Source organism: Mus musculus, chromosome 11 (assembly GCF_000001635.26).
Source record: "Mus musculus strain C57BL/6J chromosome 11, GRCm38.p6 C57BL/6J".
NCBI lineage: Eukaryota > Metazoa > Chordata > Mammalia > Rodentia > Muridae > Mus > Mus musculus.
Genome location: NC_000077.6, coordinates 69,929,361 through 69,942,223, shown reverse-complemented (window position 1 = coordinate 69,942,223; position 12,863 = coordinate 69,929,361). Strand labels below are relative to the sequence as shown.

General features: G+C 52.3%; 1 protein-coding gene across 7 annotated transcripts; it reads right to left on the bottom strand.

The window, feature by feature from the left end:
* Positions 1 to 619: 619 nt before the first annotated feature.
* Positions 620 to 6,419, bottom strand: Ybx2 (Y box protein 2). 7 transcript variants are annotated; one of them, XM_006533738.4, is made up of 9 exons: positions 5,976 to 6,419; positions 5,264 to 5,327; positions 3,849 to 3,882; positions 2,897 to 2,986; positions 2,066 to 2,350; positions 1,793 to 1,896; positions 1,457 to 1,634; positions 1,094 to 1,196; positions 620 to 998 (listed from the first exon to the last, which is right to left on the bottom strand). In XM_006533738.4, exons 1-8 carry the CDS (start codon positions 6,247 to 6,249, stop codon positions 1,128 to 1,130), a joined length of 1,098 nt encoding a protein of 365 aa, XP_006533801.1. In that variant the 5' UTR covers positions 6,250 to 6,419; the 3' UTR covers positions 620 to 998; positions 1,094 to 1,127. The 7 variants fall into 7 exon arrangements, with proteins under 7 accessions (XP_006533801.1, XP_006533803.1, XP_006533802.1 ...); XM_006533740.2 differs by lacking the exon at positions 5,976 to 6,419 and adding an exon at positions 5,759 to 5,899; NM_016875.3 differs by having other exon boundaries at positions 621 to 998; positions 1,094 to 1,178; positions 5,976 to 6,325.
* Between the last annotated feature and the right edge of the window lie 6,444 nt (positions 6,420 to 12,863).

Below are 12,863 nucleotides of genomic sequence, written 5' to 3'. Positions count from 1 at the left end.
CTGCATAGCCCAGGCTGCCTTGTAGCAAACCTCTTGCCTCAGCCTTCCAGAGAGCTGGTTTGCAGGCCTGAACCCAAATGCTCTACTTTTTAAAACAATTTGTTTTCTGGAAACAGAAACGTGGCTCAGGATGACCTGGAATTAGGAATCCTGTCTCAGCTCTCTGAGCGCTGGCACATCTTTCTACTTTGATTTTTATCCACTGCTTAAAGATTTACTTATTTTATGTGAGTACACTGTCACCGTCTTCAGACACACCAGAAGAGGGCATCAGATTCTGTTATAGATGGTTGTGAGCCACCATGTGGTTGCTGGGAATTAAACTCAGGACCTCTAGAAGAGCAGTCGGTGCTCTTAACCACTGATCTATCTCTCCAGCCCTTATCCACTGCCTAAATGAACAGTAAGTGGTTTGTAAACTGTATTTACAAGTGCCTGGGCACTGCTGAGACTTCACCCCCAGTAACAGATCCAGTTACTCTTGGTGAAAGGGTTCATGTCACAACTGAATAGCTAGGGGTACTGGAGCAAGGAAGTACTAGCAGGCCCTGCCCACTGTTCGGGTCTCAGCCCCACCAGAGAGTCTTCATCCTCAAACAGAAGAGCCAGAGACCAGGACAACAAGAAAGCCTGCTTTTGTTTTTACTGGAGGCTCAGGTGGCACATGACAGTTCATAAAATGGCTTCAGAGGTGTTGGGGGGAGGTCGAAGGGAAACAAAAAATAAATGGGTGGGGAAGAAAAACAATCAGGAGGAGGTATGAGCTGGCTGGTTCCTTCTCAGCCTGACTAGGGAGGGAGGTGATGCCTCGGAACAATAAGGATGGATCCCTTCCTTCAACCCATGCTAGGGGAGAGGGAAAAAAAAGAGAAAAAAGCCAAAGGCTGGTGCTTTGGCCCTCCTGAGTCTCAAGGGAAAAGCCGATGTTTTGATGTCATGAATTATGGGAAAGTGGGGAGGGGGATGCTGGGTAGAGTCAGTTGGAAACTGGCAGATACCTAAGAGAAAGAGAGGGAGACCAATCATAAAGGGTCACTTGGCAGAATCCACCACCCCTCCCCCTCTCCGGCTCTTGGTGAGATGTAGCACTCACCAGATGGTAGCTCTGGGTGTCCTCTGAGTTGGAATCACTCCAGTATGGTGGTGGGGGGGTCCCCACTGTTGATAGGCGCGGAGGTCTGAAGAGCAGTGGTGAACTGAGACTTACTTGTTTACAGCCCCCTACTTCAACCTTTTCTTAACTTTCCTCTTCTCATCCCTTCCAACCAGTTCTCACACTTCACACCCCAAAGATGGGCATGGGGATGGGACATGCAAAGGCACCCTGGGCTTGACTTGCCTGCATAGGGGTTTCCTGGTGAGTAATGCCAGCCAGGGGTGGGCCAGGGAGGATGCCAGAGGGACAGGGACAAGGAAAGTAGAGGTGCAAAAGGACAGAAAGTACCAAGACCCTCACCTCTGCGGCTATAGGCTGCCGGGGGCCAGGGGGCTGCTGCCGACGCCGCTGGAAGTAGGGACGGTTTCGTGGACGCTGGGGCTCAGGCCGGGAGCCATCAGTGGGGCCTTGGCTGGGCTTGGTCTCTCCATCCCCACCTTCTGTGGTAGGCTGTTGGGGTGGCCTGGGGCGGAAAGGCCTAGAAAGAGAAACAAGCTGACAGGATCAGAGAATTGGGCAGACTCCCTTCCCAGGATTCCTTGGTTTGTCCCCATCTGTTCCAGGCTCTAGAACTTTTGTCATTTCACACAGGCCCAACACTGGACCCTGAAGGGGAAGACAAAACAACAGTCTTACCTTCGGTACCTGGGCCGGAATCTGGGTGGGGGCACCCGTTCATCTCCCTGCTGTTGATCACCCTCCAATGGTGCTGTCTCCTTGGGTTCTACCCCATCAGAGCCCTGGGAATACACAAAGGCCTAGGTGGGCTGTGGAACGCCTGATGTCTTTGGAGCTTCCTTGCTCTTCGTTCTACTTCCTGTGAGGACCACAGTCTCTGCCCTCACAACTCCCCAACTTCTTTCCATAATGTAAGAGAACTAGCCTCCCCGGCTGCAACTCTCCTCTCACCTCTATGGGCTGTTGCTGGTTGGGGGGCCGAGGGCCTCGCACAAACCGCCTTCGATAGAAGAAGGGTGGTGGGCGCCGTCGTCTAGGTCGCTGCCCCGAGTCCTCTGCCCGCTCCCCTTCGCTGCCAGGTTCTGTCCCACCTGAGGGAGCCTCTGCCACCATAGGTGGTGGGGCAGCTGGGCGAGGCCGAGGAATGAACCTCCGGAACCTACGTCGATTAGGGGCATAGCGGCTGCCCTTCACTGGTACCCCCCCAGGCCCAGTGACATTAGCAGCTTCTGCACCCTGGGGAGGTAGAGGGGGAGCAATCAGAACCTGTTCTGACAACACACACACACACAGTACTTACAAACCTGCCAGATCACTGGTGTCCCACTTCTTCAGGCCCAAGTCCTCTACCCTATCACTCCTCAAAACCACTCCTCCTTTGTCCCCTCCCCCGAGGGGCAGCAGAAAGAGTTTGTACCCATCTGAGAAGAAACAACTTGTCCTTAGAAATAACTGCCACATTCCCCCCAGAGTGTAAAGACAGGACAGGATGAGATAGAGAGAGCCACTGTCCCTCCTTCATTCCAGAGGACTGACTGAGGGTCCTGTTAGGGCTGGGGTCCCGTGTAGAAAACAGACATGGAAGTGCTTGGTGAACTAAAGAGAAGAAACCCACATGTTACTGGCTGGTGACAGGGATGGGTTCTTTAGGACATGTCCTAGAGCAGCTCTAGCGTTCACAGGCAGAGGCAGAGCTGGTCCCAGGAGGGCCAGAGCTTCGGCTGACCTCCAGGCCACCCTCCCACAGTTCTGGCCAACTCCACCCCACAGCAGCACCCAAACCTTCTCTCCTTCCACGACATCAAACTCCACAGTCTCCCCATCTCCAACACTCCGCAGAAACTTCCTGGGGTTGTTTCTCTTAATAGCTGTCTGGTTGGGGGGAAAAGTCATGAGAAAGGTGAGGGCAGCAAAGCCAGGATCCCTTGGACCAGCTTCAGCCTCCACCCAACTCCACTCTTGGTGACATTTTATTGGAGTCTAGGGCTGGAGGGCAGAGCATGAAAATGGTCAAAGGGGGAGGGGGAGGGCCTGGAGCACAGCTCCACAAGACAGAGATATATTAGTAGGGCAAAGTCAAGAGCTAGAGGTCTGAGGGAGCCGCTATCCCCAAGATGTCCTTCCTCCCCACTGTACCCCTCAAGGACTTCAAGACATGGAGGCAGTAGGAACTCAGGAGCAAAACAGGCTGAAGAACATCTCAAGTTGCAAAGTGGGTGAAACGTGCTGTGCTTCTTACCTCGATCCCACCGAGCACTTCCACCACAGCAGTGGTTCTCAAACTAGCATCAGAATCACCTGGGAGCGGGTCAAAACTGAGTGCCCAGGCCCCGCCCCGCCCCGAGGCGGATTAATTCAGTGGCTTGGGGCGGGGCCTGAGGATTCAGGTGATGCTGCTGCTGGCCCACAGAACACACTGAGACTCACTGCACCCAAGTGTCTCTGGCCTTTCCCTCAGAAAATTGCCTGATTCCTTCCTGTGGTGTTAACAGGTCCCAGGAGGTGGTGGGCATGCCATGCCCTGAGGGCAGCACACACACCTCTGACAGCTGTTTAGCAACTCAATGAAAGTTGGGTTAATGGTGGTTCATACAGGCACCTGAGGCAGCTGGGAAGCCAGCTATAGGCAGGCTACTGTGAGGAGCCAGAGAAATACATTGTGTGCAGCTAGGGTTATGGCAAAGGCTTCCAGAGAGGGAGAAGCCTCCCCTCAGAAAGGCAGCCTAGCTCTTACCTGGTGAACAAAGACATCCTCCTTGGTGTCATTCCTGCAGAACAGGATGGGTTGTTAAGGGGGTGATGGGCAAGGCACTCAGTTCCACCGAGGCCTCCCTAGCTGCCCATCCCCAAGATGGGCCCAGCCTCTCCACTACCCCAGTTCCTGGGGGCATGATGGGACCCTGGGAGCAAGAACAGCAAGCCACCAGGGCTCTAAAAGCTGGTACAAAGAGAGGCCCACTGTAAATCCACAGTGAGGGGCGTGGACTTCCTAAGAAAAGGTAGGAGGTGGTGGTAAAGGCACCTTGAAGGAGCCAGGACAGCGTCACCTTCTACCCCAGAGGCACCTCAGAACCTGCTGGTGCCAGGTCCAACCGTCCCTGGCCAATGTCCCCTTCTCCCTCCAACCCCTGTTGGGGTTGGAAAATTCCACAGGCTCCTTCCTTCTATGTTCAAGGAGGGAGAAAGCAGGGACAGGGACAGGGGTATACAACTGTGAGAAGAGAACACGACATTAGGAGCATTCTGCAACCAGACACAAAGCCTTAGCCGCCCTTAGCCTAGAGAACCACAAGCTCTCCACACAAGCTGAACAAGGGCGAAAGGACATACTCTCAGTCTCTGTCACCACCTTGCCTATGACTCTGGTTTAGTCCCAGGACAGGGGAGAGGAGGACTCCTTGCAGGAAGCTGCCATCCCTAGAACAAATGTTCTAGTTTTAAAGAACTTGGATCTGCACAAAGGTCAGCCTGTAAAGAGGGAACTGAGGCTCCCAGGAGGGCTTGGCTGGGCAGGGTGCCTGAGCAGGGGAAGGCCAGAGTAGGGGGCGGGGGGTGGGGTGTGTGGGGGGGGTGCTGGCTCTACTAGGTCAGAATCTGCTCCAGCCTTTCCCAGAGCTTGGAAGGGGTGGGGCTGCAGCTGAAGCAAAGCCTTCTCAGCCTGGGCAGGCGCTCTCTTGCTCCGCACACACCAGCTTCAGTTCTATCCTTTAGGGGTGGGTGGTGCGTGGTTCAAATGAGCCACAGCTCTTTAAGGGATAGAAGTTGTGAGGGTGCCAGTAGTGTTGCCCTAAACCAGGAAATCAGTGAGGACTCCAACCAGGAGCCCCAAACATTCTACCCCAAAGGCACACAGCATGCTAAAAATAATGCAGCAACTCCAGAAGGTGAGACAGAAGAGCTGGGAAGGTCAGGGGCAGGTTTGCCAAGTTCCTGGATCATTAAGCCTCTGCTGCCCTTGAAGATGTGGGTGCAGCCTCTCCTTGCCAGTAAGCATACATTTGTGTTGTGGTTAAAGACTTTCAACTAGCCTCAGCTGGACATCACAACCATGTGCCTTGGCAGGGGTAGAGATGAAATAAGGTGTCCAATCCCACAGGTCAGTTCGGAAAAAGACACCCGTTCCTCCCCCTCCCTGGGTTCCTCGGATACCTGTTGATGAATCCGTAACCATTCCGGACGTTGAACCATTTGACTGTGCCCAGGACTTGGATTGCTGCCAGGCAGAGATGCAGTGGGGATAGTAAGATGGGGGAAGAGACGGGAGTTGGGCTGAGTTTTGAGAGAAAACTAAGCTAAAACCTAACCTGCCTCCCTAATAAGCTGCGAGTCAACCAGACTTCGCTGGAAGTGTCAAAGTACTCTTAACCCTCTTTCTAAGTGGAAAAACACACAGGGGGGTTTCAGGCTCTCAAACCCACGTTCCTCACATCCTACGGAGTTCAGGTCTTTCACCTAGAACCGGGTACTCACCTGGTCCACCCTCAGGGTCAAAACTCAACAGCCGTTCTAGCCCTCCTAAATTTAAGAGACCCCATCCACCTGCCTCCCAAGCTCAGAGGTTTACCTAACAAGAACCGGAGTCAACTACACCAAGTATCCCGCAAACAGGGGTGTGGCCAGACCCGGAGGTTTTTATTTTCCTACCCAAAGCCTTAGCTGAACCTGCCTGCCCCGCCCTCCGGCTCATGAAGGTGCGGCAAGATTTCCCTCCAGCGGAATCCACTAATAGTTTATTCGGCAGCTCCGGGACTAGTTATGATTAGTCCTTCGGGCCAGGCCTACCTTCGGCTTTCCAGACCCCGCTGCCCCTCCCCCAGCCCGCCGACCCTGAGAGCCGCCCTAGCGCGTGCCCCCCCCTCACCCAGCACCGGCTTGTCCGCCTGACTCCGGGCCGGGGGCGCGGGAGTCCCCGAGGCCGCCGTCGCCTGGTTGCCAGGGGTGCGAGGGCCGGGCGCTGAGGGGGTCCCAGCAGCGGGGCCAGAGGCGGCTCCGCCCCCGCCGCCCGCCCCGCCGCCTGCTTTCTGCGGCTCTCCCGCGGGCACCGGTACCACCACCGCTACCACCCCCGCCGCCGTCGCGGGCACCGTCGCCGCGGGGGCCGCTGTCGCCACCACTGACGCCTCCGCCTCGCTCATCCCGCCGGGTCCAGTACCGGCCCCCGCCGCCACCGCCTCCTCCGCCGCTGCCACCACCACCACCCCGGCCCCTCCCCCCGGCTCGCGGACCGGCCACCCGGCTCGGTCCTCGCGCCCCGAGCCTCGCCCGCACGCCTGCCGCGGGCCCTGAGCCGAGGCCAATCGCAGTCGGCTGAAGCGGCGCGCTCAGGTCCCGCCTCCCGGCCGCCGGCCAATCGTAGCCGCGCAGCCCCCCAGGCCCGCACGCCAGCCCCGCCTCCCGGACTCCGCTCTAAAGCTGCGGCCCCCTCCCGCAACTCCGTAAGTACACCTGAGCCCCACCTCCCCGCCGCCACGTGATGCCCTCGGCCCAGCCCATTGGCTAATGGCTCATTTCCCCTCCCCCTCCGCCCCTTTCCACCGGCCGCGGGAAATCAAACCGGCTGGTGGCGCCTCAACGGCCACCTGGTTTCTGTGCGCAAGGCGGGGCCGGGGCGAGCCTCCAAGGTTGCCCCTGACGACCCGGGTGGGGGTAGCGGCCGGCAGCCGCGGTTCTGCAGTGAGGGGGGCCCGCTGACCTCCACTCTTCAGACGGTCGGTGCCCGAACTCTCCACCCACTACCGCCCTGGGTACCTTCCCACACAGAACGTCCACGCACACTCCAGGGCAGGCACAGTGGCTGTCACAAGCAGAAACCTCTCGTTTTTATGTTTTGAAACAAGGTCTGTGTAGCACAGCCTGGCCTTGAGCTCCTGATCCTCTTGCTTTCGCCTCCCCAGTGCAGCCTTACTGAGTTCGAAGTCAGCTTGGATCATATAGTGAGTTCCAGGACAGTTTGGGCTACACTGAGAGGCAATGTCTCAAGAAATGAGAAAAAAAGAAACAAAGCAACATTTACAGATTTAGAACAAAGCGCAGCTCTTTTCTTAGTTTTAATAAAATATCCATACATGTAGCCAACACCCTAAGATACCTTCTTTATAGGTTATGTATGGTAGATAGCACCTGTAATTCCAGCACTCTGAAAGCCAAGGAAGGAAGATTCACTAGTTGAGGCCAGGTAGAGCTCATGTGTTAAACAAACTAAAGTTCGTTATTTTTGCTCCAGGAAAGTCCTTTTAAGCCTTCTCTGGCCTCCTGACCCTCTTGCCGCAGTTCTGGTGTCTCCCATCAAGTACTTCAGATTTTCTTAGGTTCAGGATTGCAGGACCAGCTTTGTATAAGCTGTTTGCTTAAAACTTGCTATCTTTGCGTCTCGTGGCCGGGGGTGGGAGGAGTGTCTCTTCAAGTATCAACTAACCTATCTTATCGTGACTTTTTAAAAAATATGAAATGGTTTTGACCCTTTATTTCCTTTAATGTTCTGAACACACATTAGGCAGTAAACGCCACAGCAGTAACTCTTTTGTCTCAGCACCTGGAACAACGCATCACCGATCAGAATAAGTGTTGGTTCCCAATCTGCAGACGGCTCTAAGTCACTCTTTCCGAGGGCCGCCTCCTTCACATGAGAGGACATGGGCGACACTAAACAGAGATCATATTTATCCCACTGGGAGTAGCACGAGTGAGCCGCTGAGTTTGTCCGCGCTCCCCAAGTGAGCTCTGGCGGTGCCCGCTACGCGGATAGCCCCGTATGATCTCTCTCCCTGTCCCAGCGCGCCCTCTGCTGGCCTCTCCTGGGGTCCACCTAGTCATAATTTCAACAGCAAACTTGCCCACCGCACCCCTCTGGTCCTTTAAGAGCTGAGGATTGGAATTTTTAGGGCATCAGGCAGAGTGAATACAAAAAGAGAAGAGACAAGAAAAGAACCAAGTCTCCAGGGAGGCAGTAGGTGCGCAGAAATGACCGCTTCCTTATACTGTTAAAGCTTCTAACTCTAACCCTGACCCCGAAAAGAGAGAGATCCTAGTTGAGGAAAGCAATCTCACTGCTGTAACAGAAGACTCAGAAAGGTGTCAAAGGTACGGAGGAGTTCAGATGTGGGCTGAATAATGAGTGGGAGAACGAGAGGAAGCCCACAAGCGGAGGTGAGCCCTTTTTGTATTAAGATTAAGAAACTGGGGGCTGGTGAGATGGCTCAGTGGGTAGGAGCACTGACTGCTCTTCCAAAGGTCCTGAGTTCATATCCCAGCAACCACATGGTGGCTCACAACCACCCATAAAACCACCCATAATGAGATCTGACGCCCTCTTCTGGTGTGTCTGAAGACAGCTACAGTGTACTTATGTATAATAATAAATAAGTCTGCCGGGCAGTGGTGCGCGCGCCTTTAATTCCAGCCCTTGGGAAGCAGAGGCAGGCGGATTTCTGAGTTCGAGGCCAGAACTCAGAAATCCGCCTGCCTTTGCCTACCAAGTGCTGGGATTAAAGGCATGCGCCACCATGCCCGGCAACTATTTTTAATAAAATAAAAATGAGTTGTGGTGGGCTGAAGAGATAGCTTAGTGGTTAAGAGAACTGACTGCTCTTTCAAAGGCCCTGAGTTTAATTCCCAGCAACCACATGTGATGGCTCACAACCATCTGTAATGGGAGCCGATGCCCTCTTCTGGTGTGTCTGAACACAGTGATTCCTCACATATATTAAATAAATAAATAAATCTTTTTAAAAAATGGGTTGTGGCGCTGGGCTTTGCACATGTTAGACAAACACTCTACCGTTGAGCTATAACCCAGCCTCTCAAACTGTTTAACTGGTTTTTCAGTTTGGTTGTTTTGAGATAAGATCTCTCTCTGGAGACCAGGCTGGCCTTGAACCACCTGCTTCTGTTTCTTGAGTGCCTAGATTAAAGATATGTGCTACTATGAAGCAGAGGCTCTTTTTTTTTTCCACCTAAGATATTTGTGGATGACTTTTTTTCTTCCTGGCTAACTGTCCCACTGAGCTATATACCCGAACTTTCCTGCCCATTTTTTATATTTTTTTTTTCTTCTGAAGACTGAGTCTCATTAAGCTGCTCAAGTTGGCCTTTAACTCTTTCTGAAATCTAGGTAGAACTTGACCTCTTGACCTTCCTGCCTCAGGTACTGAGTGAGTTCCTAGACTTTCCCAACACTTACCCCTTCCACAACCCAAGCTCCCTGCCCATTCAGCTTGTTCTCCCCCAGTCTCACATCTCTAGTGTCGTCAGGCCTAGCTGTGCTCTCCCATCTCTTGTTTGTCGTCGTATTTAGTCTCTGGCTCTGCTGATGACTTTCTTCATATTTATTGGCTAGGCTTAGTGGCACACACCTTCAAGCCCAGCATTCAAAAGGCACAAGCAAATGGATTTCTGGGAGTTTGAGGCCAGGCTGGTATACATAGTGAGTTCTAGGAAAACCAGGGTTATACGGAAAGACCCTGCCCACCCCCCCACCCCCCCCAAAATCACATTTATTAGAGACTGAAGAGATGGCTCAGTGTTTAAGAGTGCTTGCTGCTCTTGTTAAAACAAAACGACAACAACAACAACAACAAAATCCCATGGATTTGGTTTGCAGCATCCACATGGTAGCCCATAAGCATCTAACTCAGGTCCCAGGGGATCTGTCGCCCTCTATTGATGTCCTCAGGCCCTGCAAGCAGGTAATGCACTTGCATACTTGGCAGGCAAAATGCAATTTTATTTTATTTTATTTTATTTTATTTTATTCTTGGTCTTTTGAGGCAGGCTGTCTCTGTGTAACAGAGCCCTGGCTACCCTGGACTAAGACCTTGCCGGCTTTGAACTCACAGAGATCTACCTGCCTCAGCCTCCCATGCTCCACCATGCCCTTGCTGCAGTTCTTTTTCTAAATTACACTCGCTTCCTGGAGGAACACATGCCAGAGTACATGCAGAGATCAGATGGTGACTTTCAGGAATCAGCTCGTTCCTTCCACCTCGTGGGTCCTGTGGGAAAGACTCAGGTGGTCAGCTTTGCAGTAAATGCCCTGACCTGACAAGCCAGCTTACTGGCTCCAAGCACCCACTTTCTGATGGCTCTCAAACCTGTGTCTTTCATCCCGAGTCCTCCCCATCTCCAAAAGACGCCGAGACAAGCTAAAGTCCCCCTCTCTCCCCCTCTCACTGAATTAGGTTCCCAGCACCTGACCACAAACACCCACTCCTGGTCGTTCCTCAGAGCCTCACGTTTAGAACACTCTCCTCTGGATGCCAAGGCTTAGCAAAGCACAGGGGAAGCTTGGTGGCATTTATTTAAAATATTTCAGTGATTAAGAAGTTGGGCCGGGCATTGGTTGAGCACACCTTTAATCCCAGCACTCGGGAGGCAGAGGCAGGCGGATTTCTGAGTTCCAGGCCAGCCTGGTCTACAGAGTGAGTTCCAGGACAGCCAGGGCTACACAGAGAAACCCTGTCTCAAAAAACCAAAAAAGAAAAAAAAAAAGAAGAAGAAGAAGAAGCTGGCGTCACTTCCGTGCCCTCATAGCACAAACTTCCAGCGACCTTCCTTTCCAACCTGCCTTTTGTTGCCTAAATGGTTTTCCCTCTCATCCTTCTCCCCTGGTGGGAGAAGAACAGCTAAGATGGCATCTTGCTATGTAGCTCTTCTTCTTGGCCTGGGACTCAGTATCCAGGACTCACGCTAGTCTTCATCTGGTGGAGCTCCTTCTAACCCTGCCTCCCAAATTCTGGGGATAAAGGCATGCTCGACCTACCCTCCCAGGCTCTCTTTCCTCTCTTTCAATGGCTGCAATCTCCTGTCTCAGGGGCTGGATTGGCACATACCTTGACCTCTGTCATTTCCTCTTCCACTCCCTCCCTCCGTCCCACTCACTTCTTAGCTGCCTTCCCTGGAACTGTGAGCAGTCTGCCAAGGCCTTCCCCTTTCTCTACCCACCTCCACTTCCTCCCATCTGTTACATCTGATGCCCCTACTTAACTTCCTCTTTCTTGGGACCTGTGCCCCATATTTCTAACTATAGTAATACATAATAGAAATTCATTCCACACCATACTAGAAGGCCAAAACCAAGGCTGTTAGAGGTGCTAGGTTCTGCTCCCAAGGAGAATCCTTTACTTTTTAAAAATTTTTTTAAAGATTTATTTATTATTATATGTAAGTACACTGTAGCTGACTTCAGACACACCAGAAGAGGGCATCAGATCTCAATATGGGTGTTTGTGAGCCACCATGTGGTTGCTGGGATTTGAACTCAGGACCTCTGGAAGAGCAGTCAGTGCTCTTACCCGATGAGCCATCTCGCCAGCCCCCGAATCCTTTATTTTTAAAGGTTTATTTATTTTATGGATGAGTGCCCTATCTGCACTTACATCCCCATGTCAGAAGAGATCAGATATCATGGCAGATGGTTGGGAGCCACCATGTGGTTGCTGGGAACTGAACTCAGGACCTCTGGAAGAGCAAACAGTGCTCTTAACCACTGAGCCATCTCTCCAGCCCATTGTTTTTTTTTTTTTTTTTTTAATTAATTAAACGTTCTGTGTTTGGGTGTTTTGCCTATGTGTATGCCTGTGTACTATGTACATGTAGTGCCAAAAGAGGGTACCTGGTCCCCTGGTACTAGAATTACAGCCTATGGTGAGCCACCATGCGGGTGCTGGGAACCAAACCAGGTCCTCTGCAAGAGCAGCAAGTGCTTATAACCTCTCTCCAGCCCACTCTTGGGTCTCACTATGCAGCTGCTGGCTGAACTCACTATGTTGCCCAGGCTGGCCTCAAAGCAAAGAACCTAGCCGGGCGGTGGTGGCACACGCCTTTAATCCCAGCACTTGGGAGGCAGAGGCAGGCAGATTTCTGAGTTCGAGGCCAGCCTGGTCTACCGAGTTAGTTCCAGGACAGCCAGGGCTACACAGAGCAACCCTGTCTCGAAAAAACAAACAAACGAACGAACAACAACAACCAAAAAAAGCAGGAAGAACCAGAACTGCTGTGTCTGCCTCCCAGTATTGAAACGGGCCACTTCACCTTGCTGAATTGTGGTTTGTTTTTTTCCTCCAATGAGTTGTCTTGAGCACTGTCCTCACATGACAGGGAGAATTGAAGGGCCCCGATGGTTCTAAGGCTGTTTCATTCATGATGTCAGAGAAGAATCACAGTGTGCCGGGTGCTCACCGTGCCCCTTGGTGAGTTTGGATGCTTTAGGTTATCTGAAAAGAGGTTACTATGGAAATTATCTTCTCTTCCCTTTTTTTTTTTTTTTTCCAGTGTTAGAGATCAACACAGGGCCTCAATATGTTGAACAAGTGCATTACTGCTGAGGTACATTCAGACACCAGTTTGTGTCTGGCTGATTGGTTTGGGTTCCTAATTTTTGTTGTTTTTGTTTGATTTATTAACTGTTTTTTTTTTCCTAATTTTATGCACATGGCTGTTTTGCCTCCATGTATGTCTGTGCACCACATTGTGTCTGTTGCTTTCTGAGTCCTGAAGAGAATATCAGGTCAGAACTAGAGTTGCGGATGGGCATGGGCCACCACAGGGAACGGATCCCAGGTCCTCTGGAAGAGCAGCCAGTATGCTTAACCTCTGAGACATCTCTTCAGGCCCTTTTTGCTCTTGTTTTTTTAAACATGTACTTTGTGTGTGTGTGTGTGTGTGTGTGTGTGTGTGTGTGTGTGTCATGGTGATGGAGATTTAAGAGGACAGCTTGCAGCAGCTTGCACTATGTGAGTTCTGGGGTTACAAT

Bases quoted from the DNA above. Each gene is read 5' to 3' on its own strand.
- Ybx2 (XM_006533738.4), bottom strand. From the start codon at position 6,249: ATGAGCGAGGCGGAGGCGTCAGTGGTGGCGACAGCGGCCCCCGCGGCG. The intron at 2,987-3,848 runs GTAAGAGCTAGG...CCCCCCAACCAG, and splicing joins AGGATGTCTTTGTTCACCAG to ACAGCTATTAAGAGAAACAA. The intron at 2,351-2,896 runs GTTTGGGTGCTG...CTACCTCCCCAG, and splicing joins ATGTCGTGGAAGGAGAGAAG to GGTGCAGAAGCTGCTAATGT.